General features: G+C 33.5%; 1 protein-coding gene across 3 annotated transcripts in view; it reads left to right on the top strand.

The window, feature by feature from the left end:
* Positions 1 to 27798, top strand: part of LOC114325161 (uncharacterized) — a 272355-nt gene that overhangs the window by 238212 nt on the left and 6345 nt on the right. For all 3 annotated transcript variants that reach the window (XM_028273130.2, XM_028273129.2, XM_028273131.2), the window contains one exon: positions 17869 to 18054. In XM_028273130.2, coding sequence (XP_028128931.2) covers positions 17869 to 18054 — 186 coding nt within the window. The remainder of the gene's footprint in view (positions 1 to 17868; positions 18055 to 27798) is intronic.

Genomic DNA, 27798 nt, shown 5'->3' with positions numbered 1-27798 from the left:
CCTTTTTTCCCTTTTCCCCCACTACTTAATCTTCTAATCCTGAGATATAAATAAGAAAAATAAAGGGCTAAATAACTTTATTAAAGGCCGGTTGTTCGAACGCTAATCAAGATGTTGATTATAATTAAGTCCTCTTAACAACCATCAAATAACAACACCCCTCATTCGTACGTCAATCAGTTGATTGTAATCAATTATGTTAATTATCATTATAATTGATTGATTAATTAATTATTAATTATTAATTAACATAACAATTATTAATATATTTGATTAATAAATCTCATAATTGTAATCAACTATGTTTTCAGCAACCCAAACAAAGTTGACATTGACAGTTGGTGACAGTAATTAAATATTTGATAATGATCAGTTGATTTCATTTTTGATTAGTGTTCGAACAACCGGCCCTAAGAGTATTCAAAATTGAATTCAAAACAATAATAAAATTGGGCGAAAAACTGGACTATAAAGAAAAAGTTCCTGGATAAGAAGTCAGTGGTAACTAACGAATAAAAAGGAGAAAATATTTAAGAAATAAAGCGTCTAAACTCGATTATTATTAATAAGTCCTGTTTAATCCATCTTTTTTCCATATTATCTATTAAAAAAAATAAATAATAACGTATTAGAGGTTGCTTTGAGTGCGTATTTTAGTGTAAGATTGCGTATCTCGCGATATCAATACAATTCTAAGAAAAAGACTACAAAGAATTTCTTGTATTTTATTCGTTATAGCCTCCTTTTAGCTACATATAACGATTTCAACTTCCAACTTTTTCCAATTTCTGTTTTCCGTGCTGATAATATAATACAGAAAGCCATGTAAAATAAGCGATTGTTTCGACAATTATTATCTCTTCGTTCGAGCTGATTTTTTTTATTTCCAGGTCATATTTTCATATTTGGAAACACGTAATAATTGAAGGGAGCCAAATCAGTATAAGCTGGATTAAAAACAATTCGAAGCAAAACTCCTTAATTTTTGTTATTGTGACAACGGTTTTTTTAAACTGGTGCATTGTTTTGGAGAAACAACACTTTCTTCTTCTGCATATGGAGCCGTGTATCACGCAGTTCCTGCTTCAATATATCCAGTAATGCTCAATAATGTTGGCTATGGACAGTTTTACCTTTTTCGTAATATTTCATTAAAATAATGGCTTTGCAATCTAAAAATACAGTAGCCATAACCTTTTGAGTTACTCTTGGTCGCTTCGGAGCACATTTCCTGGCTTCAGTCCACTATCGTGGTTCATTCTGTTCATATCGTTCACGCTTTTGGTCAACAGTCAGCAGCAAACGCGGCACAAATCGGCAAGATAAAGTTGTCATATTCAAAAATTCGGTTAAAATATGAGTAGTGCGCTCTTTACTAATTTTTGTGGCCTCTGCCAATTCGCGCACATTTACTTTACGGTCAACTAAAGCTATTTCATTTACAGTGGAACCTCGATAGCTCGGATTAATCAGGACCGCGGCCGATCCGGGTTATCGAAAATCCGGGTTAGCCGGAGAATATGGTAAAAATTAATAAAACACGGTATACTTACGGATAAACTCCGTTATAATTGAAATAACATGAACACATGCACAGTACCTACACATCTAAATTATTAAAAACACATAAACACAAACCTAAGCAAACGGAAGCAAACAATACAAGACTGTACTACACACAATACAGTCACAATCGGAACGATGTTATGAACAGTGAAAACTAAGACGATTGTTTAAAAAAGAGTTGTTTAAATAGGCTTTTAGTTTTTTTTTAAACAATGCTACGACAGTTCGAAATAAATAAAGAAAAAACAGGTGCCTGTTGTTTCCGATAAATCCGAGACAATGACCGTCGCTCTGCCGCCAACGCCATGTAGCTTAATAAAATAAAAAAAAGTCAAAATGTAAATTCGTACAGGTTAAAACAAATTTTGTATCAAAGTTTAGGTGGGTACAAAAGATATTTTCAAGAAAGTATCCAAATCATACAAGGGGATCATTGTTTAAATAATTAAAAAGGGGTCATTTTTGCAAAACAAATACTTTTTTAACTGCTAAGGTAATTCAGTTATTAATGAAGGTCTATGGGATTTTTTTCTGCAAAGTTGAAGGGTAAATATTTCACATAAGACTTACTAAATTAAATTTGACCCCCTATTTATTTAAATAATTTATTTATAAAAAATATTTAACATTTTTTGAGATATTGAATTTGTTTGGTAAATGTTACTATATTTTAAATTGCAAAAAACACGGTTGTTGCCAAAGAAATATTCACCTGCTTAAGATGTCATTATTTTTATTTTTATGTATATTTTCGATAAATGTATTGATAAATTCACATTTCAATTAAACTCCCCCCTAAAATGGCATTTGAAAATTATTCAAATTTGTTTATAATTTGTTTTTTTTTAATAACGTCCCGGGGATTAAGTATTTTGAAATGTCGTTTCGATAATTGGGTTCCTGGGAATTTTCTACTAATTAACAAAATTTTTTTGTCGTTTTTTCTTCTTCTTTTTTTTTGAGTTACATTACTACGAGCCCTTTTAGGGTTAAATTTTATTAAGAATGTCGAATCTCTGAGTTGTAGATTCTAGACCTAAAAATATTAAGATTTAACTAAAATCTCTTTAAAAAAATGTGGCTACTTACTGAGTTACAGGGTGGTTTATTTAAAAATTTAAAAATTATTGTTACCAAGTACTTTAAAACTATTTGACGTATCCTTATCATACTTGGCAAAAAGTGTGGCTATTATACACCCTACTAAATTGTGATTAATAAACGTTTCTAGCTAGTGCCAGAGGCGTACGACAGGGGATAGTGAATGATTGACCCTTCCAAAATTCTACGCCACTGAGTGAATTACTATTTTAGCGAAATTTTTCGTTTCTCCAATACTTTGTATGTAAATAACTTTATTGGTATTGATAAAGTCATCAGTTTGAGAGATATTGGAAGTTTAAAATGAATGAATGAATGAATCAAAATAACTATGCCGTTTCATTTTTAACGTCCAATATCTCGAAAACTAATGACTTAATCGTTACCAGTAAAGAGTATATTATTTATATATAAAGTATTGGAGAATCGAAAAATTTCGCTAAAATTGTAATTCCCTCAGTGGCGTAGAATTTGGGGAGGGTCAACCATTAACTTTCCTCTGTCGTACGCCTCTGGTAGTAGTTAGAAACTTTTATTTATCACAATTTAGTAGACTATATAGTACACACACTTTCTGCCAAGCATGATAAGGATACTTCAAATAGTTTGAAAGTAATTGGTAAAATTTTTTTTTAATTTTTAAATAAAACACCCTGTAACTCAGTAAGTAGTCACATTTTATTTAAGTGATTTTAGACCAATCTTAATATTTTTGTGTCTAGAATCTACAACTTAGAGATATTCTTAATGAAACTTAACCCTAAAAGGGCCCGTAATAATATAACTCCAAGAAAAAGAAAAGAAGAGGAAAAAAAGACAAAAAAATTTGTTAATTAGTGAAAAATTCCCAGAAACCCAATTATCGAAACGGCATTTCAAAATATTTAATCCCCGCGACGTTATTAAAAAAATAAATTATAAACAAATTTGAATAATTTTCAAATGCCATTTTAGGGGGAAGTTTAATTGAAATTTGAATTTATCAATACATTTATCGGAAATATACATAAAAATAAAAATAATAAGATTTAATACAGGGGAATATTTCTTTGGCAACAACCGCGTTTTTGCAATAAAAAATAGAGTAACATTTAATAAACAAATTCAATATCTCAAAAAATATTAAATATTTTTGAACCAATTTTTTTTTCTTAATACTGATAACATAGGACAACTTAGTGTGTAAAACAAGATATTTTATAGTGCTTATTTAAAACGCTAAAAATATTTTTTTGCAAATTTGTTTTTAAAGTTTTATATACAATTATTTAAATAAATAGGGGGTCAAATTTAATTTAGTAAGTCTTATGTGAAAGACTTACCCTTCAACTTTGCAGAAAAAAGTCTCATAGATCTTCATTAGTAATTGAATGACCTCAGCAGTTAAAAAAGTAATTTTTTTGCAAAAATGAGCCCTTTTTAATTATTTAAACAATGATCCCCTTGTATGATTTGGATACTTTCTTGAAAATATCTTTTGTACCCACCTAAACTTTGATATAAAATTTGTTTCAACCTGTACGAATTTACATTTTGATTTACATGTAGTGTAATTTTATTTTACTAGACTAGTGTGCCTAGAGTCATTTTTACTATCGTATACATAGTTCAAATTACACAAACACACATTATCTCTCAAATATTATATTACATACTATCCCTTGCAAGATAATTCAGATGGAATTCCCCAGATTAAGAGACTGGGCCGATATCAAGCACAAAATAATCTGGGGAATTCCATCAGAATTATCTTGCAGCGGATAGTACATTTTTATTGTTAAAATGTTTGTCTGATGAAAATCGGTCTGGGTTAGCCGGACTTCCGGGTTATCGGGGGCCGACTTATCGTTGTTCCACTGTACTTTCTTTATATTATTCGGTGTAATGTAAACTGTAAGTGCATGAGAGGGCCATACAATGTGTGGTTTATCCAATGTAGGTATACGACCACTAGAAATTCACGGAACCAAAATTTGACAGTAGAGTCTGGGGAAGTATTCGTCCCACAATATTAATTGATCGAGCTTCTTTTTTGTTTCATTTGCCATTTTAATTCTGAAATAATATTGCTTAAGGTACTAGTACACTTTAGAAGACCAAAAAAAAATAATTTTCTTCAAGAATTTTTTTCTCAGAACCTTTATTAAAAATGGACATAAAACTTTTTACATATTAATATATAACTCTTAGAGAGTACAAAAAATTTATACTTTTTCATTTATGCACGTACACTAATATTGTAGAGGGCACTAAAGTCGAGGCCTCGAAAAATGATGGCGAACAGTTAATCTCAGCATTGGGATATCTGAAATAAAAAAATCGTATTGCATTTGAAAAAGGAAGGTTTTCTTACGTGACAATTTACCACAATTTGACCAAAAAATAAAAAATAAATATTTTTTAACCATGAAAAACTAAAGAAAAACAGGCGATTTTTTCACAAAAATTTTTCAAATTTCGGTAAAATTTTTTTTTTTAAGAATTTTCCACAAACAGTGGTAAATTGTCACGTTAGAAACCTTTCTTTTTCAAATGCCGTAAGATTTTTTTATTTCAGAGATCCCAATCCTGAAATTAACTGTCCGCCATCGGAACTACTTTTTTTCGAGGCCTCGGTTTTGGTGCCCTCTACAATATTATTCTACGTGCATAAATGAAAAAAGATAAATATTTTGTATTCTCTAAGAGTTAGATATTAATATGTAAAATAGTTTATGTTCATTTTTAATACAGGTTCTGAGAAAACAAATCTTGAAAAAATGCTTATTTTTGGTCTTCTAAAGCAGAGGTCGGCAACGTTTTTAATGTAAAGAGTGAAATACTAAATTAAAAATTCATGGCGGGCGCCAACTAAACTCCTGGACAAAATTAACGCACCACTTAAATTAATCTAAATATTTACAATATGAACACAAAATAAAACTAAGTTACATTGAAATAATAATAAACACCTACAAATAAGTCCAAGATGACTTTATCATGACCTTAACTTCCTTTATCGTTTCGTTAAAAAATTGTTTTTGCCGGAAATGCGTATATAATCTAGCATAACTCCAAATTGCAAAAAGAAAAAAAATCAGTAAAGTAACACAATAAAATGCATCTGGGTCAACACTAATACCGTATAGGCCCTCCTCTACTTCTTATGACTGCATTTATGCGTCGAGGCATGTTTGATATCAAATGTTCAACAAGAGCTTGCGGAATATTCTTCCATTCTTCAATAACTGCCTCAATGAGTTGGTTGTGATTGGCAATAGGGGGTCTACGACTTCGAATCTTTTTTTGAAATAGTCCACTAGATGCTCTATCGGATTCATGTCCGGACTGTTAGGTGGCCACTCTAATAATGGAATATCAACATCATTTAGGTAGCCAATAACCTGTCGAGCCACATGAGGACGAGCGTTGTCTTGCCTGAATAAAAAATTAGGTCCAAGAAACGAAGCAAAACGCATTACATGTTCGACAATAATGTTGTCTAAGTAATAATGTGCATTCATAGACCTCGTACGTATGGGGACCAACTCCGTACGAGCTTCAAAACAAATTCCCCCCCAAAACATTTTAGAGCCACCACCAGAAGGTACTTTAGGAGAGATATTGCAGCTGGCAAACCTTTCTTCTCGACTTCGCCAGACACGCTCACGACCATCTGGAGCTTTTAGGCTTACTCTAGTCTCATCGGAGAAAGGACCTCGTTTCCAATCATCGATGGTAGAATTTTGATGCAATCTTACAAAATTCAATCTCTGAACCCTGTGTTCTCTGGTAAGCAAGGGTTTTTGGGCCGGTTTCCTGTTGCTCAATTTTGCTTCATGTAAACGTCTTCTAACTGTTTGAGACGATATCGCTACATTCCGAACATCTGCTAGTTCATTTTTTAGCAAATTGCTGGTGACTCCCATCTCTGAGAGAGCACGTTGTCTCAAAAAACGATCATCAATTTGATTAGTGCAACGTTTTCGCCCTTGCCCTGGTCTTCGATGGTACGACCCTGTTTCATTATTTCATTATATCGCCTCACCTTGCCACTGATGCTGGAATGATGTCTTCCTAACAAACCAGCAACGTATCGCATTGAATATCCTTCATCTAGGAGAGTCGATGCTCGCACTGCCTCCTCCATTGACAAATTTCTTTGGCGGTTCATTTTTTTATTTGATTTTTATGCAAATTAACTTCCAAACATGTATGTGATGAAAAATATCACAATAAAAAGCTTGTTTCTCACAAGCACTTTGCTTTAATCGGCACTTTTTATGAAAAGTTTAACTCACTTTTAGTCTAAAACGAAGTTTAATACAAATTATTGTTAAAACAAAACTATTATTAGCTTACATAACCACTGTCACTTTCAAACAAGGTCCATAGGCAACTTGTCGTACAGTAAATTATCAATAAATAAAGATTATTGAGAGAAATATGAGTGGTGCGTTAATTTTGTCCAGGAGTTTATTTTTTGACATAACAAATATATAAATATAAACGTATAAAAAATATACGTTTTGAATTTTTTGTCTGAATTAACAATAGTTAAAGGGCGCACTAAAATTTATTGAAGGGCGCAGCGGCGCCCGCGGGCGCCGCTTTGCCTACCTCTGTTCTAAAGTGTACTAGTACAATGAGAGATCTAAAATCGGTTATCTTCATATGCGTAATTTATCCAAACACTTCAAAATGCAGCTGTGAAAAATATATTCTTGGCTTTACCAAGCTGTGAAAATTTGATCTGTAGGCATAAAAAAGAACAAAACTTTCTAGAATGATTGTTTCTTTGGGATCATAGTACCCTATTCGGTAGAGGAGGTTTCTTATCCGACCACCAGATATGTAGTAGATAGGTTATTCGCTTAAAGTCAAATGTAAAAATTATGCCATACATTTCCAAGTAAAAAGGCCTTTAGTCCAGAAAGCCACTGCGCATCCGCTAGGAAAAATATTCTAATCCGGAGTTTTTGAACAATCTCACTCAAAAAGAACTCCTTTTAACAAATTTGAATGTTGCCAGGACCAAAAGGTGGTCAAAAATTTTTTAAACGGTTTTTTTTTGTTTTTTTCGTAAAATTATTTTTTTTTGCATGGAAAAAAGTTTTTTTAGATTTTTTGGATCATTCCAAACAGAAAAGGTTTTTAGTGACTTTTCTCTAAAAATGATAGTTTTTGACATATAAGCAATTAAAAATTGAAAAATTGCGAAATCGGCCACTTTTAACTCTGAAAAACTATGTGAAAAACTGAAAATTTGAATGTTGCCAAGGTAGGTAGATATTCTTTAAACGTCGATTGATGAAATCCCGAAGAGTTTTTTGCAATACAATATTCAAAACTCCTTTGTTTTTTAATTGCTAATCAAGCGTGCGCGACACTATTTTCCACCGACAGTATGGTGCAAATGAAAGGAATAAATTCGCTATTTCGTAAACCGGCGCCTTTAAGGAAAAATCCCGAAACAGGTCGATTTTTATTTTTAAGTTATAATATTGTGGCATATATGGTATACTAGTGACGTCATCCATCTGGACGTGATGACGTAATCTATGATTTTTTTAAACGAGAATAGGGGTCGTGTGCTAGCTCATTTGAAAGGTTCTTCAATTCTCTATTTAGTAATAAAAACATTTACATAATTATTTACACAGGGTGTCCAAAAAATTTTTATTAAATTAAATTATTTTACAAAAAAAGAAGTAGAAGGACACCCTGTATAAATAATTATGTAAATGTTTACATTACTGAATAGAGAATTGAAGAACCTTTCAAATGAGCTACCACACGACCCCTATTCTCATTTAAAAAAATCATCGATTACGTCATCACGCCCAGACGGATGACGTCACTAGTATACCATATATGCCACAATATCATAACTTAAAAATAAAAATCGACCTGTTTCGGGATTTTTCCTTAAAGTCGCCGGTTTACGAAATAACGAATGTATTCCTTTCATTTGCACCATATTGTCAGTGGAAAATAGTGGCGCGCACGCTTGATTAGCAATTAATATACAAAGGAGTTTTGAATATTGTATTGCAAAAAACTCTTCGGAATTTCATCAATCGATGTTTAAAGAATATCTACCTACCTTGGCAACATTAAAATTGTTAGTTTTTCACATAGTTTTTGAGGGTTAAAAATGGCCGATTTCGCAATTTCTCAATTTTTAATCGCTTATATGTCAAAAACTATCATTTTTAGAGAAAAGTCACTAAAGACCTTTTCTGTTTGGAATGATCCAAAAACCCGAAAAAAAACTTTTTTCCATGCAAAAAAAATAATTTTAGGAAAAAAAACAAAAAAAAACGTTTAACAAATTTCTGACCACCTTTTGGTCCTGGCAACATGCAAATTTGTTAAAAGTAGTCCTTTTTGAGTAAGATTGCGCAAAAAATCCGAATTAGAATATTTTTCCTAGCGGATGCGCAGTGGCTTTCTGGACTACTTAGATTAAAAACAATTCATTAAGAAATATAATATAAATATAAAACAATTGAAGGTTCTTACTGAATCTGAATTAAATTTTTTAGAGATAAATAAAACCTTAAATATTTGAAAAATTAGAAAAATTGTATATTGTTTAAGTTTAAGTATTTTAAGTAGCAGGTACTAATATTGTATATATTTATTGCATGAAAAATATCTATAAAATGTACATAAAATAATTACAAATAATTATTACAGTATTTTATTACTTGGTCATTAAGTTAATTAAGTACTTTTAAGTTAAGGTTGAATGAAATATTTATAGATGTAAACATTATTAAAAGTATGCAACAATAGAATATAAATCCTGAAATAAACAAAAGAGTTTTTATGCGGTTTCTAAAAATAGATTTTGTGCAATAATTCTGGTATTATTCTTTGTAAGTACATACGTAAGACAGTAAAATGCTGATGCAAGACAATAAGTATAGATTATCTCAAAAATCAATAAAAAATTTTCTTATTATAGTAAACACGAAGCCTTGTGCATGTGCACTCGTCAAATGGTAATTGTATAACTACAAACAGTCTTGTGCATCTGACGCAAGGAATTAGCAGCAACTGCGTATAATAGCAGCTGCGTCCAATTCACAAACCACTAAAAAATTGAGCCTTTGCAGGTTATCGACACGTGTTCTGTGAGAAGAAAGTAGTTTTTTGTTTGCAGTATGAAACTTTGAATATATATTTTTGATTTTATTGTAAAATGGAAGCTAGCAACGATGCTAGATTGCTAATGCTAGATGCTAGTATAAAATATTGTAGATCATAAACAAACTATTGTAGACAGTTTAATTCTCCTTATTAATTCTCCAGATAAATTCCATGAGTTTTATTCTTTTTGAAGGTATGTAGCCTCATTTTTTCAATGCTATTTTCCAATTCCGACTCTTTTAATATATGAAGTTTCTGTTAAGTTTAATATCACCTGTTTTATTGCGTGCGTCTAAATTGACAAGAGAGACCAACCAACCAGTGCGTTAGTCGCTTGCGTCAAGCGCAAATGACAGTCGCTTTAAAGAGATTGCAGTTTTAGGCGTGTTAGGAATAAAAACCTGACAGATGACACTCAATCAGTGAAATTAACAACTGTCGGATTAGACATAGCCTATTAAAAAAATATACGAACAATATAGAGAGCCAACACTAGCACGATTACGGTAGGCAGGACACGTGGTCCGGATGCATGAGAACAGAATTCCCAAAAAATTACTAAATGCAAGAATTTAAGGAAAAATACCTGTTGAAAGACCAAAAATCAGGCCCGGCCCCAGGGGTGGGCGAACTGGGCGGCTGCCCAGGGCGGCAGAATTTAGGGGCGGCAAATTTTAGAGAACAGCCAATTTTTGAAATTGAATAATAAAAAATTATGTTTTTAATATTATAAAAAATCAATATTATGAACAAGGCGGCAAGACAAACGACAGTCACCTAGGAATATCATTAGCATCCACATCTGCTGCCGCCCCCTCTCCGGCGAACGACGGTCATCTAGGACAATCATCAGCATCTACGTCATCTACTGATGACACTACTACTGTCACAGGTAACAATGTTATTATTTATTATGATCCAGCAAAGTGGCCCAATAAAATTAATGATTTTGTTAGAACAACTTTGGTAACAAGACGCCCCCGCCAAAATTATCCGTTGCAGAGGCTCAGTTGTGCCCGAAAGATAATTCAGATTTCTAGATAGATGCCCGTAGATTTACAACTAAGTACTACAGATACAAAATGTGCAATGGTGAAACTCTTGAGTGAAAGTGGTTAATTTATTTTAAGACAAATATTTCTGTGTATTGGTTTTTCTGTAGAATATTTTCCAATGTCAAAATTAAATTTTACATGTTAGATTAAACATATTTATGACTTTGTCCAGCCACGCTAAGTCTCCAGCTCATCGACAGTCACAGCGACAGTGGGTAGAACTAGCAATTAGACAAGAATCGGACAAAACCGTAGACGAAGAAACACAAAAAGTTATGTAGAACGACTTATATCAATAATACAGTTCCTAGCACAACATTGTCTTCCACTGAGAAGCGATTCTGATAAATTTTTTCATCAAAACAATGGTAATTTTTTAAAACTTGTTGAGCTCTTTGGGAAAATTTTATTTTGTTTTACAAGAGCACATTTGGAGAACAACGAATGGTAGTAACAATCAGCATCACTACTTGGGAAAACGTATTCAAAACGAAATTATTCAGCTCCTCTATGACCAAATCAAAAATAAAATTTTAAACTTTTTGAAATCAGCAAAGTATTATAGTATAATTTTAGATTGTACATCCTGATATTTCTGGAGTGGAACAGATGACTATTGTTGTACGTTTTGTCGATTTAGGTTCCTGTTCTTAACAAAGTGTAAAAATTGCAGAACATTTTCTTAGATTTTTGCCTGTACTGGCAACGACTGGCTTGGGATTTACAGAAGTTATTTTGCAAAAATTGAATGAACTGAGAATGGCTTTGGAAGATATGAGAGGACAAGGGTATGATAATGGGGCAAACATGAAAGGGAAGAACTTGGGAGTTCAAAACAAAACTTTAAAAATGATTCCTGGAGCATTTTTTGTCCCATGTTCTAGCCTAGCCATTCACTCAATTTAGTCGTGAACGATGCTGCTAAAGCCTCACAGTTTGCAGTTTTTTTCTTTTCCTTAGTGATAAAAATTTACAACTTTTTCTCAGCATCTATTTATCGTTGGGCTGTATTGAAAAATCATATTTCTAGCCTAAAATTGAAACCTTTCTCCGAAATTAGATGGGAAAGTTGAATTGATGCCATTACTCCCATCAGATACCAAATTGAAGAAATCTACAATGCTTTTGTAGAAATGTCTATCAATAAAAACAACAATAAAATGGTTGCTCATGAGACAAGCTGTTTGGCAAATCAAATTCGTGATTGTACTTTTCTTTGCTCTGTGGTAATATGGCATAACATTTTACTTCATATCAACGTAGTCAGCAAATCACTGCAGAGTATTGATATGGGAGTGTATCAAGCTGTAAGTTTATTAGAAAAAACGGAAATCCATTTTAGGTCTCTCAGAAGTGATTTAAGATTCCAGGGCTATTTGACAGGCGCAAAAGAGCTATCATCAAAGTTAGAAATCGAGAATCCGAAAATCGGAGGCACAGTAATAAGAGAAAAGCGAAAAATGGTATTAAGTTGACTTCGATTTAAAAATTATAGACACAATCGTTAATGCATTAAATGATAGATTTCAGCGAATTAAGAGCCACGGTGAAATTTTTGAGTTTTTGAGTCTACCAAGGGGGTCGCCGATCTTATCCAGGGCGGCAAATTTTCTAGGGCCGGGCCTGCCAAAAATGATAAGGGAAATAGTAGATGAGGATGCTAAAAATCTCCTAAAAACACGTTCATGGAAAATAATAGCAGTAGATTGAAATCTTTGCAGAAGTTTACTGAAGGAGCTTCTTCTTCTTCTTTAAGTACCGTGCCCAAATTTTAGGCGTGGGTAGCTTCCATGACAATTTGCCGATATTGTTCTCGATCTTACGCGGCATGTAATAGTTGATCTGCTGATAAACCATTGACGAAGGTTTCGGAGCCATGAATATTTCTTCTCCATGAAAGAACTTAAAAATGTAAAGGGACTTGTTGAAAGAAATTTTGAAACTGTAAAAATTTTAGATTTACTATCAAGTTTATTATTTTCTACACTCACCGGCACAAAATTTCGCCACTAAAAATTTTTGGTTAAGTTTGACAACCTATACCTAACTTTATTATTTGTAATATAATTTTCAAAATTCTTGCATCAGTTTGTACGTACATGTATTGATATTGTTTTTATTATTCCAGTAACAACATTTTTTTGCTTAGATGGCATTATACGGGGGTTAATGGAAGCGTCGTATTTTCTCCCAACTTTAAAAAATTTGATGGAAAAATTGTAGGGCTGATTTTGTTTCACACTCCTTTCATATTATCTCGGAGGTATCCCTAAAATTTTGTTTTTTAAATTACCTGAATATCACTTTTCTTGTAAGAGCTGCGCAATTTTTTGGAAACAAAAACACTACTGACTTATAAACATATCTAAAATAGAGGTTGGATTGATAAGATTAGAATGGTCAGCATTCAGTCCAGATCTCAATCCTATAGAGCATTTATGGGATGAATTGAAAATAGCTATTCGCCATCATCTTAGGCCTCCAGAAAAGTTGGTACAGTTATGACCCTGATAGAGGAATATCGGGATATTCCCCAGGCAAGGATAACACGTCTTATTTATTCGATGCCAAACAGATTGCGAGCAGTCGTTGCTGCGAGAGGTGGACATATCCGCCATTGAATTGTTTTGTTTTGTTGTTAATTTAGTTTTGTGTTGTTAATTCTAGTGCGTTTGATATGTTCAATTAAACAAACCTCCAAAGTAGTGTTCATATTTACAGCATTTAGAAGAAAAGTGATATTCGGATAATTAAAAACCAAAATCTTAGAGATGCCTCCAAAAGAGTATTATGAAAGTAGTATGAAACAAAACCGGTCAATTTTTTCACAGAATTTTTTAAAATTAGGAGAAAATACAACGCTTCCATTCGCCCCCATATAATGCGATTTAAGCAAAAAAATAATTGTTACCGGAATAATAACAAACAATATTAATAAATGTACCTACAAACTAAGGCAAGAATCTTGAAATCGGAATACAAATAATAAAGTTGTAAATTGTCAAACTTAATGAAAATTTTTTAGTGGCGGAATTTTGTGCCGGTGAGCGTATTTATAGTCTAAGAGCTAGTGAACCCTCCGACTAACGGTAGTCCTGTAAGGCTAGAGATTTGTCTAGTGATAATTCATAGCACACCAAGGCTAAAAACCATGACCTGGCAGGCATCAGCCGTGCACGTGTATCTACCAGGTGAATCGAAAAGTGCAAATTTAGGGGGTAAAATAAACTTTCTCCTGTAAAGTTTAAATTTAAGTATGTGTTTGAGTAAGTCATTTAGAAGAAATGTGTACAATGACAGGCGATTCTGAAGAGCATAAGACCTTGCCAGGCGAGGGAAAGATTATGGGTTTTTCCTAAAATTATTTTTTTTTGCATCGAACATAGTTTTTTTAGATTTTTTTATTCATTCCAAACAGGAAAGGTCTTTGGTGATTTTTCTCTTAAGTTAATAGTTTTTGTTATATAAGCGATTAAAATTTTTGAAAATTGCGAAATAGGCCATTTTTAACCCTAAATCGGACATTTAACTAAAAATTTCAATATTGCCAAGGTAGGTAGATATTCTTTAAACATTGATTCATGAAATCCCGAAGAGTTTTTTGCAATAAAATATCGAAAACCCCTTTGTTTTTTTAATTGCTAATCAAGCGTGCGCGACGCTGTAGTATAAGTGAGGACGTTTGAGTTTGCCATAAATTCATTATCTCGAGAAAGGGTAAATTTAAAGACAAATCCTCAGACGAGTCGATTTTTATTCTTAAATTAGGACTTTTTGGCATATATATAATACTAGTGACGTCATCCGTCTGGGCGTGATGACATAATCGATGATTTTTATAAATGAGAGTAGGGGTTGTGTAATAGCTCATTTGAAAGGTTATTTAATTTTCTATTCAGTAATAAAGACATTAACATAATTATTTATACAGGGTGTACAAAAAAATTTTATTAAATTAATTAAGACAAAAAGAAGAATGTTACAGAAGAATGAAATATGTTACTAAATAGAGAATTAAATATCCTTTCAATTGAGCATCACACAACCCCTACTCTCATTTAAAAAAAATCATCGATTACGTCATCATGACTAGATGGATTGCGTCACTAGTATTATATATATGCCAAAAAGTCCTAATTTAAAAATAAAAATCGACCTGTCTGAGGATTTCTCTTCAAATTTGCCCCTTCTCGAGATAATGAATTTATGCAAACTCAAACGTCCTCATTTATACTACAGTGTTGAGCCCGCTTGATTAGCAATTAAAAAACAAAGGGGTTTTCGATATTGTATTGCAAAAAACTCTTCGGGATTTCATCAATCAATGTTTAAATAATATCTACCTACCTTGGCAATATTGATATTTTTAGTTAAATGTCCGATTTAAGGTTAAAAATGGCCGATTTCGCAATTTTCAAAATTTTTAATCGCTTATATTATAACAAAAACTAATAACCTAAGAGAAAAGTCACTAAAGACCTTTTCTGTTTGAAATGATTCAAAATACCTAAAATAACTTTGTTCGGTACAAAAAAAGATAATTTTAGGAAAAACCCCTAATTTTTTCCCTCGCCTGGCAAGGTCTTATGCTCTTCAGAATCGTCTGTCATTGTACACATTTCTTCTAAATGACTTACTCAAACACATACTTAAATTTAAACTTTACAGGAGACAGTTTATTTTACCCCCTATATTTGCACTTTTCGATTCACCTGGTAGATACACGTGCACGGGTTTTTAGCCTTGGTGTGCTATGAATTATCACTAGACTAATTTCTAGCCTTACAGGACGACCGTTAGTCGGAGGGTTCACTAGCTCTTAGACTATTATGATATCCGCATTCTATTCCTAATTATGTACTACACATTACTTCTATGCATATTTTAGCCAATTTATATTTTAAAATAACACTTTCTAGAGGTACGTTTAAGGAATGTAGCAATTATGCAATAGCATAATCTATTAGCACTAAATACTTGGGTAGTTTTTTGTATTTAGACAATAAACTTACTAGCAAATGCCATATTACCAGAAAATCCAAACAAAATAATATCAAAATAAAGAGTTTGAGAGGCTGATCTGCAGAAAATCCTGCCTACCTGTAGAAAATAAAGTTTCTATTTACAAATCAATATTTAGGCCAACTTGGTTATAAGTACATATTCAAAAAACACGCACAGAGAAATTTAGACTAGCACAAGCAAAACTAGCGTTGCAATAACTCAATACTGTACAAAAATGCTTTATACAATAAACTCGATTATTCATAGGTAGCTAGTCGAAATCGTTCCATCAAGTTCACCTTATCCGTTCTTGTTCACGTTCTTCATTGGAATAAACCTTTATGGAATCCCTCTACCTTTGTTGATATTTTATCATTAACTATAGGTGCAGATCAGTATCTTTTGCAATTTTTTCTAAATCTGAAAGAATAATATAAAAAACAAGCTCTAAATTTATATTCTTTGGACCCACCTTTAAAAAAATGTATTACCTCCCACATGAGACTTTTTTTTCGTAAAGTCCGGATTATAAGCATGACAGAAACGTCAAAATAAGCACTTGTATAAGCACAAAATGTCGCAAAAATAAGCAAAGTTTTTATGAAATAAGCAAGGTTCAAGGAAAAAATGTGTAAGAAAACATGGATATAATGATATAAATATGAATAAAGGACATTAACATTAAATTACATTTATTTTTAATTATCGTATTATTAACAATAAATAAAAAATTACCAAAGTGTTAAGCTATAATATAATAAAAAAAATCTAAAAATAATTAACATATTAATATATTTTTTATTCATGGCCATTAGCATAAAAACAATTAACAATAATATGTTTTTCAAAATTTTCTTGTAAAAAGCTAGGTCTTTTATCTGTATACATAATATTATATTTATACGTAGAAAAAGTTCTTTCAATATCTGCAGATGTGATTGGTACGTATTTAAATTTAGACAAATGTACTGGTACTATTTTACAATAATATAATAAATGTGGGCTGTCTGCAGACAAATATTAGTTTATTACATGACAGGTATAACGATGGGTTCTCCCGTTTATCTCCTAAGCCTAAGGGATTAAAATTCTTATGGTTTATTGAATAATTAGAGTTTTATAGCTCTGTATACTTCATAGCATTTTGCTTAAGACAGGAAGTAACATGAAATTTCACTATAGTTTATCATAAGAAGTAAAATAAACACAGATAAGCAACACATCTTTAAAATACGCAGTTTTACTAAAAATCCTAATTAAGTATAAGCAAAAAAAAAATAAAAAAATGCAAAATGCTTAGAATCCTGACTTTAGGTCATATCGAATCGGACAACTTTTTTATTTCGGAAAATTTTCGGAGGGGGGCGTTTCGTAAATATAGAGATTTCTAAACTTTGGTGAGTCCGACAACTGGAGTATCCTTAAAAATTTATCGGAAAATATTACCAGTTAATTGTAAATATTTTTAACAAAAAATCCTGCAAAAATTAGCTGTAAGGGTATAAATTATATTAGTCTTCATGATCCGTGCGCCCCCCTCCCCTATTGGGGGCGTACTGTGGAGTCATAAATGATGATTTTTTTGCAAGATTGTTTGATAAAAATACCAGTTTACCAGTAATATCTTCCGATAAATTTTTAAGGGTAGTCCAGTTGTCGGACGTACTAAAGTTTAAAAACCCCCTTTCGAAAATTTTCCGAAATAGAAAAGTTGTCCGCTTCGACATGAATAACTGAATAAAAAAGTCTGATGAAGGAGGTAATATTTTTAATGGTGGGCCCAAGGACCATCACGTGTATATACTGAGTACATATTGTAAATATTTATAGTTTAAAAATATATTTGTAAAAAGCAATAAAGTATTATTGGGTATTACGGTATTACACATTTTTCTAACCAAATCAAAGCACCTAAAAGTTGATAACAAAGGACTGGCTTTTATTATTCGTTTGTGATTTTATGCAAAATAATTGATAATTTAATACTTTTATTTTTTTTATACAGTTGGTAGCTGGATCCGGAGCAACAGAAGAATCAGATGAAAAAGCCAATTCACCAGATGGCGTTGATGGTGAAGGTGCCCAGAAAAGCGCAGATCACCAATACAGCGAAGGCATTCCCGGACCTATCACTAGATTACTTGTCATAGCTAATAGAGGAGTAGCCAATTTAATTCAAGATCTTATTCTCGTAAGTTGTTTTTCATTACAAACTTATTATTCTCTAATTATTAAAATGATTGATATAATTTCTGAAAACAAATTTATATAAATTTATAAAGAGAAAATGATAAATTTGTAAGAAACTGTAGAAAGAATATCACGATGACGGATACAATCACATAAAAATATGGTCTTGATCTGGGCAGCACTCAGTGAACTACTAAGTTTTATAATATTTTTTTCTAATGGAGCAGTTGCACAATAAGTAATAAAATATGCAATGATGGCTGTAGATGTAAAAATTACACATCATAAAAACAAATCACATTAATTTGAGGCAATAAAGCAGTAAAAAACCCAAAATATTCCAAATTGTTTGCCAAACAACGACCATTTAACTAAGACTTTATAGTTGAAATAGTTTTTTGCCTGGTTTACATGTGAACTCTTCTCCTTCTTCCAGGCTCGAAACCGGCAGTAGTAACAGGATTAGACCAATCATCATAATATAGCCGGATGCTATATTCGTCATCCTACGTGAGAAGAAAAGAAAGAAACTAATAAGGTAGTCATAACAAGGCATGATACCTATACTAACCAGAGCTGAAATATTATAGCCAAAAAACTGATAAGAACAACATTCATAAACATTTCCCTAAACTAATCTCTAAACTTTTACTAATTATAAACTCTTGTAAAAAGAAAAAAAACAAGAAACTAAGACTAAGTAGAAAGAATTTAAAAAAAAATTAAAACTAATATTAAATACAACCCACTATTAATACCACAACGAAGCATATTGAAGCAGAAAGTAATATAAACGACTTAAATAATAAATTAACAAATGCCTTACTGGAAAGTCAAAACAAATTCTGTCCTTGAACTCAAAAAGAAGAGATCAGCCAAAATACTAGGCAACTAATGCAGAAAAGAAGAGAAATGAGTAGCGGCACGGAAACTAAAGCTAACGAACTACAAAAATTAAATAAAGAAATATCCAAAGCTATTAGACAAGACACTCGAAAATACAACCAAGAACAAATCGAACATACCATTGAGAACAATAGAAGTATGACAGTATTGAGAAGAAGACTAAGCACAGGGACAAGGTAGATAATAAAGATTAAAGATAGAAATGGTCATCTTACAACCAGCAGAGAGGAAACCCTTAAAATAGTTGAAGACTTCTACAAATTGCTGTACACAAGCCAACACAAAGTAAATAGCAAAGAAGATCAAGTACCAGAAATATTAACAAGGAAAAAGGGCATTGTCAACCAAGGATCAGAACTGCTACCGGAAATCACAATAGACGAAATAAAACTAGCCCTAAGAAAAGCTAAGAATAACAAATCTCCAGGCGAGGATTATGTAGTTACTGATGCAATCAAAATTGGAGGCACTAGTCTTCTTAAGAAAATAAAAAACCCTTTTAACATGTGCCTTTTAGATAGTAATATACCCGACAAATGGCATAATGCTGAAGTAATTCTATTGTAGAAAAAAGGTGATCCCCATGAATTAGAAAATTACAGACCTATAAGACTTCTTAGTCACTTATACAAACTCCTTACAAGGATAGTAACGAATCGCCTTGAGGAAAAACTTGATTTCTACCAGCCAATGGAGCAAGCGGGATTTCGTACCGGATTTGGAACGAATGATCACCTACAGAGCATTAAAACTGTAATAGAAAGACTATCGAATACAATCGACCACTCGTTTTGGCATTTGTAGATTTCCATAAAGACTTTGACACGGTAGAATTTGACAAAATTCTGGAAGCACTACAAGCATGACGTGGACGTGAACCAGGATATGTACGTCTGTTTCATAGATTACAACAAGGCTTTCGATAAAGTCCGCCACAAACAGCTAATGGACGTCCTCAAAGCAAATCAATTACAATACAATGACCTTCGAATTATAACAAATCTATATTATAAACAGCAAGCACACATACGCATTAACGAACACATATCAGAAGAATTGGAAATTAAAATAGGAGTGCGACAGGGGTGTGTATTATCACCACTACTATTCAATGCATACTCTGAAGAAATTAAGAAAAGAGCTCTTGAGGGAGAAACAGCAGGAGTAAAGGTAAATGGAACGCCAATTAACAACATTAGATATGCGCAGAGGGTAAGTTTAGCAGATGAACAACAGGGTTTTCGTACTGGAAAATCGTGTACAGATGCAATATTCGTCATAAAGCAAATTACTGAGAAATCACTAGAGTATAATAGACCAGCATTTCTATGTCTGATTGACTTAAAGAAAGCATTTGACAGAGTAAGACTCAAAGATGTAATCCATCTTCTGTATAATAGAGAAGTGCCTCTAGATATCATAAAAACTATTGAGAACATCTACCAAAATAACAAAATGGAAGTCAGAATTGATGGACAACTTACAGAACCTATAGATATAGGCAGCGGAATAACACAGGGAGACTCATTGAGTCCTATGCTTTTCAATTTAATCATGGATGAAATCATTAAAAACGTCAACAAAGGAAGAAGTTATAGAATGGAAAACAAAGAAGTAAAAATACTCTGTTACGCAGATGACGCAATATTGATAGCTCAAGATGAAGATAGTCTGCAAAGATTAGTCCACAGATTTAACATAAGAGCAAAAGAATTCAATATGACAATTTCATGTCAGAAAACCAAAACAATAGTAATTAGTAAAGGACCAATCAGATGCAAAATAGAAATTGATGGTATCAGTATTGAACAAGTAATGGAAGTAAAATACCTTGGAATTACATTGTCAAGTTATGGAGATCTAGACAAAGAAGTGAGAAATCAAGTATAAAAAGCAAATAGATTGGCAGGATGCCTTAATAACACTATATGGCGAAACCGACATATTAACACTGAGATGAAGTTAAGAATTTATAAAGCCAGTGTAAGACCAATACTGACATATGCATTAGAAATAAGACCCGATACAGCCACAACACAAAGGCTATTGGAAACGGCAGAGATGAGAGTACTGAGAAGAATTACAGGAAATACACTGAGAGATCGAAAGAGGAGCGAAGATATTAGAAGACAATGTAACGTACAGTGTATAAAGGAATGGGCACTAAATAGAAAAAAAGAATGGAACAACCACATAACCAGAATGGGGGAGACACGTGTGGTCAAAATAGCATGAGATAAATCACCAATCGGCAGAAGAAGTATCGGCCGACCGCGCAAAAGATGGAGTGACAACCTTCCATAGAGGTATCAATCCGCCAATGAACAAGCAGAATTGATTATAAAGAGGAAGAAGAAGAAGAATAAGAAGATATGCGGACGATACTATCATAATAGCAGACAACCTTAAAGACCTTCAAAAGCTAATGAACAAGATAGTTGAGTATGGAGAAGAATATGGATTATCAATAAACATCAAGAAAACTAAATTTATGAGGATATCAAAAACCCAAAATAATGATGAAAGCCTGACAATTAAAGGTAAAACTTTAGAACAAGTAGAAAACTACAACTATCTTGGCACAATAATCACACAAACGATTACTCCAAAGAAATCAAAGTTCGAATAGAGAAAGCAAGAACAAACTTCAATAAAATGGAAAGGTACTTTGTGCAAGAGAACTGAAATTAGACTTTAGAGTTAGGCTGGCAAGGTGTTATATTTTCTCCACTCTGCTTTACGGGATAGAAGCATGGACACTTAACGCATCGACTACTAAAAAGTTGGAAGCATTTGAACTGTGGGTGTATAGAAGAATCCTGAAGATATCATGGACCGAGCATATAACAAACAACGAAGTCATGAGAAGAGTCAACAAAAGACTGGACATATTGGAAACCATCAAGACACGAAAGCTGCAGTACCTGAGGCATGTTATGCGTAATGAGAGATACAACATACTTCAGTTGATTATATAGGGGAAAATCCAGGGCAAGAGAAGTGTAGGAAGGAGACGAATCTCGTGGTTGCGTAACTTGAGGGAATGGTACGGATGCACATCAACCGAACTATTCAGAGCAGCATCTAAGATCAAAATAGCCATGATGATTGCCAACCTCCGTCGCGGAGATGGCACATGAAGAAGAAGAAGACTACAAGCATGCCGCATTGACTACCGATATACAAGGTTAATTTACAATACATACAGGAACGCAACTATGTCGGTGAAACTACAAAAAAATACGGACCATATCCCAATCGGCAGACGAGTCCGACAGGGCGATACCTTATCGCCTTAACTGTTTACCGCAGTAGGTACTAGAATATGCTTGTAAAAAACTTAACTGGGAAGAGCGAGGCCTGAATATCGACGGTAGAAGATTAACAAATTTGAAATTCTCAGACGACATAGTTTTATTCTTTGACAACCTTAAGGAGATATGTACAATGCTACATGAACTTCAGTTAGTGTGTGCCAGTGTAGGTCTTAAAATAAACATCTCCAAAACAAAATTCTAGACAAACCTAGTACAGTGGAACTACGTTAACTCGGATTAATCGGGACCGCGGCCGATCCGAGTTATCGAAAATCCGGGTTAGCCGGAGAAAATGGTAAAAATTAATAAAATACGGTATACTTACAGATAAACTCCGTTATAATTGAAATAACATAAAATATGTATGCACAGTACACATCTAAATTACGTATCAATTACGCCTTTATCAATTCTACCTAATGTTTCTAGTTTCTTTTCCATTGTCACTACAACATTTTTACGTTTTGTTGCCATTACGTTGACAAAAAAACACGCAAACACAAACTCTGAATAGATTTACGAACGATTACAGAACGGAAGCGAACAATACGACTGTACCACACACAATACGGTCTCAATCGCAACGATGTTATGTTATTTAATAACAGTGAAGACTGAGACCATTGTTTAAAAAAGAATTTTTTAATAGTCTTTTAGCCTTTTTTAAAAAATGCCAAGACAGTTTGAAATAAATAAAAGATACTACAGGTGCCTGTTGTTTCCTATAACACGACAATGAACGTCGTGTGCCATGAGTCATTTTTACTATCGTATATAATGTAGTTCAAATTACACAAATACCCATTATCTCTCAAATATTATATTACATACATTTTTATTGTTGAAATGTTTGTCTGATAAAAATCGGTTTGGGTTAGCCGGACTTCCGGGTTATCGGGGGCTGAATTATCTGAGTTCCACTGTACCTAGCGGAAATATCAATATTGGAGACAACAGAGTAGAGCTAGTGGAAAAATACATATACCTTGGACACGAAATAAAAATTACAAGAGACAACCAAACATACAAACTACGAAGAAGAATAAACCTAACATGGGCAGACTATGGAAAACTCAAAGACATCTTTAAAAGCGATATACCAATTTCTTTAAAACGTAAAACATTTGACCAATGTGTATTGTCTGTGATGACTTATGGTGCCGAAACTTTGACATTAACAGCTACAACTTCTATAATACTGCAAATAGCCCAGAGGAAAATGGAAAGATCAATGCTGAGTATATCGCTTCGTGACCGAGTTAGAAATGAAGACTTAAGACGAAGAACAGGAGTTACCGATGTAATTTCCCGAATTGCCACCCTGAAATGGAACTGGGTCGGACACGTCGCCCGAATCAGTGATGGGAGATGGACGAAGAGATTACTTGAGTGGAGGCCGAGATTATACAAAAGAAGTAGAGGAAGACCACCTACTCGTTGGACTGACGATCTCAAGAAAATGTCTAGAAATTGGATGCAAAGTGCTCAAAATAGAGCACAATGGACAAAAATGAGGGAGGCCTATGTCCAGCAGTGGACACAAAGGGCTGGATGATGATGATTGATACCACAATGAGGAAGTATGAATGCCAGAAATTATCACCGCTTATATATTATTATCGCTTGGGTCTTAGATGTTGGTTGAAGCTCCTTCTAAGCAACTAGGTGTAGCTTTTAAAAAGCGTGTATTCAATTACAGAGAAGTTATAGGTTTTAACTGAGCCAATTTTACGGATTCTAGTAATCTTTCTTTGATTGCTTATTGCCCTTTCTTCTTCTTTAAGTGCAATCTCCGAGGTGGAGGTCGGCAATCATCATAGCTATTCGTATTTTAGAGACGGCTGCTCTAAAAAGTTCATTTGGTGTACATCCGTACCACTCTCTCAGGTTGCGCAGCCACGATATTCTGCGTCTCCCTATGCTTCTCTTTCCTTGAATATTTCCCTGCATAATCAATTGGAGCAAGCTGTATCTCTGTCCACGTGTAATATGTCCGAGATATTCCAATTTTTTTGTTTTGATGGTTTTTAGGATTTCCATTTCTTTATTCATCTTTCTCAGAACCTCTTTGTTTGTGACGTGTTCTGTCCACGATATTTTCAGAATTCTTCTGTACACCCACAGCTCGAATGATTCTAGTTTTTTCATTGATGCAGCATTCAAGGTCCAAGCTTCTATTCCATAAAACCAAGTCGAGAAAACGTAGCACCTAGCCAACCTAACTCTTAGCTCCAACTTCAAATCTCTTGTGCAGAGCACTTTTCTCATTTTGTTAAAATATTGCCCTTTGCAGATTAGTTATTGGGTCTTATAGAATTTATACTAGGTTAAGCGATGTTATTTTGTTTGAGCAATAATATGTTTTAAATGGCCAGATTTATAAATTACTACCAATACCTAGATGACTTCTTTAAATATTCTGGGGCTTATATCTCTAAGAATCGGAGGTCTTTGTCAGCTATGTTCAGGTGTTCAGACTGTTCAGGGAATGGGGTAATGCTACTATCCTTTTCGGTCTAAGTGAAATAAACCATGTAACTGAAGTTCCTAAATTATGCTTTCTGGATATATCAACTTTTATTAGCACAAGATATCAGTAAGAATCCTGGTTTAAATTCTAACCAGCCTTTGTCTTTAGTAAAATACTCTCCAGTGACTGAAGCTCCTAAAATATGCTTTTTAGAAACTCTTCTTTTTCTCATATCCTTTTACCCTCTCAGGCATCGGATTGGGACTCCAGTTCTTTATCTTCTCTTTTTTCCTTGCATTTCTATTTTTGGCCATTATCTTTAATTATGTGATAGTTTTCCCTTTTTTTCCTTCCTAGTTCTTATTATTGCATTTCAACAATGATTACCAGTTTTTAAATTTCATTTAGAATAGATATAACACCTATTGTAAGAATCTCTTTGATGTTCACATCGAAGAGACGTTTACGTTGTTTGTTACAGTTAAAAAGTCTAACTTTATTATTGGATTTCTGGATTCATAAAAGTCGTTTAGATAATCCAAAAAAGCATTACCTGACTGCCAGATTAACTTCTGTAACAAAGATTTAGACTTAGGTATAAATACAAATAGGGTCCGACGGGCTCGTTTTGCCCCTTTACGTGACAAAATTCTTTCGACGCAATAATTTCAAAAATGATAATGAATATGTATTTTGAATAGCTCATGACTATGTTGCAGGAAACATACTTCTAAACAAATTCAGTGATGCATAAAATTCAACAAAAATTTTTCTATCAGTTTATGACAAAAGAATTGGGTCTCGGGCCCGTTGGACCCACCTTGCTCGGATAAGGGTTAATGTCTTCATTAGCCTCTTTATTCAAAGCCGTGAGTTGGCAACTTGCCATTCTATCGCGCTGGCAGTAGCTCAGTATGCTGGAAAGTTTCTATAGCTTAAAAGTTTGCATCGATAAAGCGTTGATATACATTGATTCTGCGATAAAATTCTCTACAGGCCAGTGGTCAATCATCACCGAGTTAATCCCCACTTTTTTTAATGTAATATTTACAATCTGTCCTCAACTAAGAACAATAGGTAAATTATTTGGCAAAAATTGAAAATTTAACCTGTAGAGGGAGATCCAGTGATCAGCCTCTTTACATAAATTAAATTAAAACAAATTAAAATAAGTTTAGTTATCACAGATTATTCGAATCTTCTTGCTAGGTTCACTACTTTGAATCTCTTCAGGCGTCGTACATCATTGTGGTCATCAGTGAGGTTGCTGGCTAACTTGTTTGGATGACATTTTAGTCTCTTGGAATATTTTTTGTAATATTCCGTTATTACTGTTTTTATGAATGGCACATTGAGGTCTTGCTCTATCACATAGTTTGGCACGTACCAAGGGGCATTCAGCATTGTTCTAAGGACTTTATTCTGGAATCTCTGCAATATTTCTAGGTTATTTTGACTGGCTGTCCCCCAAAGTTGGATACCATAGGTCCACACTGGTTTTAATATAGTTTTATATATCAGCAGTTTGTTTTCAAGTGATAGTTGAGATTTACGACCGATGATCCAGTACATTTCTCGTAATTAATTTTATTCCTAGTTGTTTTCGTTTTATAAAAATGTGTTTTTGCCAAGTTAATCCCCTATCAAGATGGATTCCTAGGTACTTGACAGTATCGGTTTGTGGGAGTTGCGTTTCATTTAGTGTTACAGATGGACATGTTTGTCTTCTCATGGTGAAGGTTACATGGATGGATTTACTCTCATTCGCCTATCTTCCATTTTTTAAGCCATATTTGTATATTATTAAAGTCTTTCTGAAGGGCTCTGGATGCTGTATTTGGATCATGGTGAGAGGCTAGTACAGCAGTGTCATCAGCAAAAGTTGCACACGTTGTTTGGTTACTTGTAGGTAGGTCAGCAGTGTTGATCAAGTACAATATCGGTCCCAAGACACTTCCTTGTGGTACTCCGGCTTTTATTGGTCTTAGGCTTGTGTATTCATTATCCTGCTTGACTAGGAAATGTCGGTTGAAAAAATAGCTTTTTAGGATTTGATAAAGAGGATGAGGAAGGTTTTTCTTTAGTTTAAAGAGCATACCAGCATGCCATACCTTGTCGAAGGCATGACCAATGTCCAGTAATGCAGCAGAACAATACCTTTTATTTTCTAGATCACTTCTGATGTGTTTTACCAGTCTATGTACTTGTTCTATCGTTCCGTGTTGTGTTCTGAACCCAAATTGGTGTTGGGGAATTAGTTTCCTTTCTTCTATAACTGGGGATAATTGTTTAAGGAGAAGTTTTTCCAAAATTTTTGATAGAACAGGTAGAAGGCTTATTGGTCCGTATGAAGTCACCTGAGTTTTATTTTTCCCTGGCATAGGTATGAGAATAATTTGAGCAACTTTCCATTGTTCTGGGTAGTAACCTAGCCTAAATATTGCATTAAATACTTGCGTTATCATTTTCAGACCTTTGCATGTCAATTGCTGCAGTACTTTCCCGTTGATCAGGTCATACCCTGGAGCTTTTTTTGGACTGATTTCATGCTGGATCATATTTCTAACTTCTTTAGTGGTGATTTTTTGTATAGGTAAGTCCATCTGGTAGGGCGATTCCAGGAAGTCATTTATTTCTTCCTCTGTGTCACCATCTTCCATGGGATGTGGCTGGAATAAATTAGTGAGGTGATTTGCAAATGCTTCGGCTTTTTCCTTATTATTTCTACACCAGTTTCCCTCTTGACCACTTTTAACCGGCTGTAGAAGCTCTTTACAGAATAGATTCCACTTTGATAACGGCCGACACAACTATGAAATTTGTCTTAGACAAACTAAATAGCCAGGACTTAATGCCGATCTATCGGAAGCACTACGCAAAAGAATCACGGAACGGCGCGGCGCGTCTCTATGAGATTACAGGTACATTAGTGTATTTACAAAATCAAAAAAAGTATGACAAAGGACTAAACAATCCTGGTTACTTCCCCATGCCGAAAAAGAATGCAATGCGACAAGAGATGAAATATTTGTTGATTCGTATAAATAAACAA

The sequence above is a fragment of the Diabrotica virgifera genome, chromosome 5 (assembly GCF_917563875.1).
Source record: "Diabrotica virgifera virgifera chromosome 5, PGI_DIABVI_V3a".
Lineage (NCBI taxonomy): Eukaryota > Metazoa > Arthropoda > Insecta > Coleoptera > Chrysomelidae > Diabrotica > Diabrotica virgifera.
This window is presented reverse-complemented; position numbering and strand designations above follow the sequence as displayed.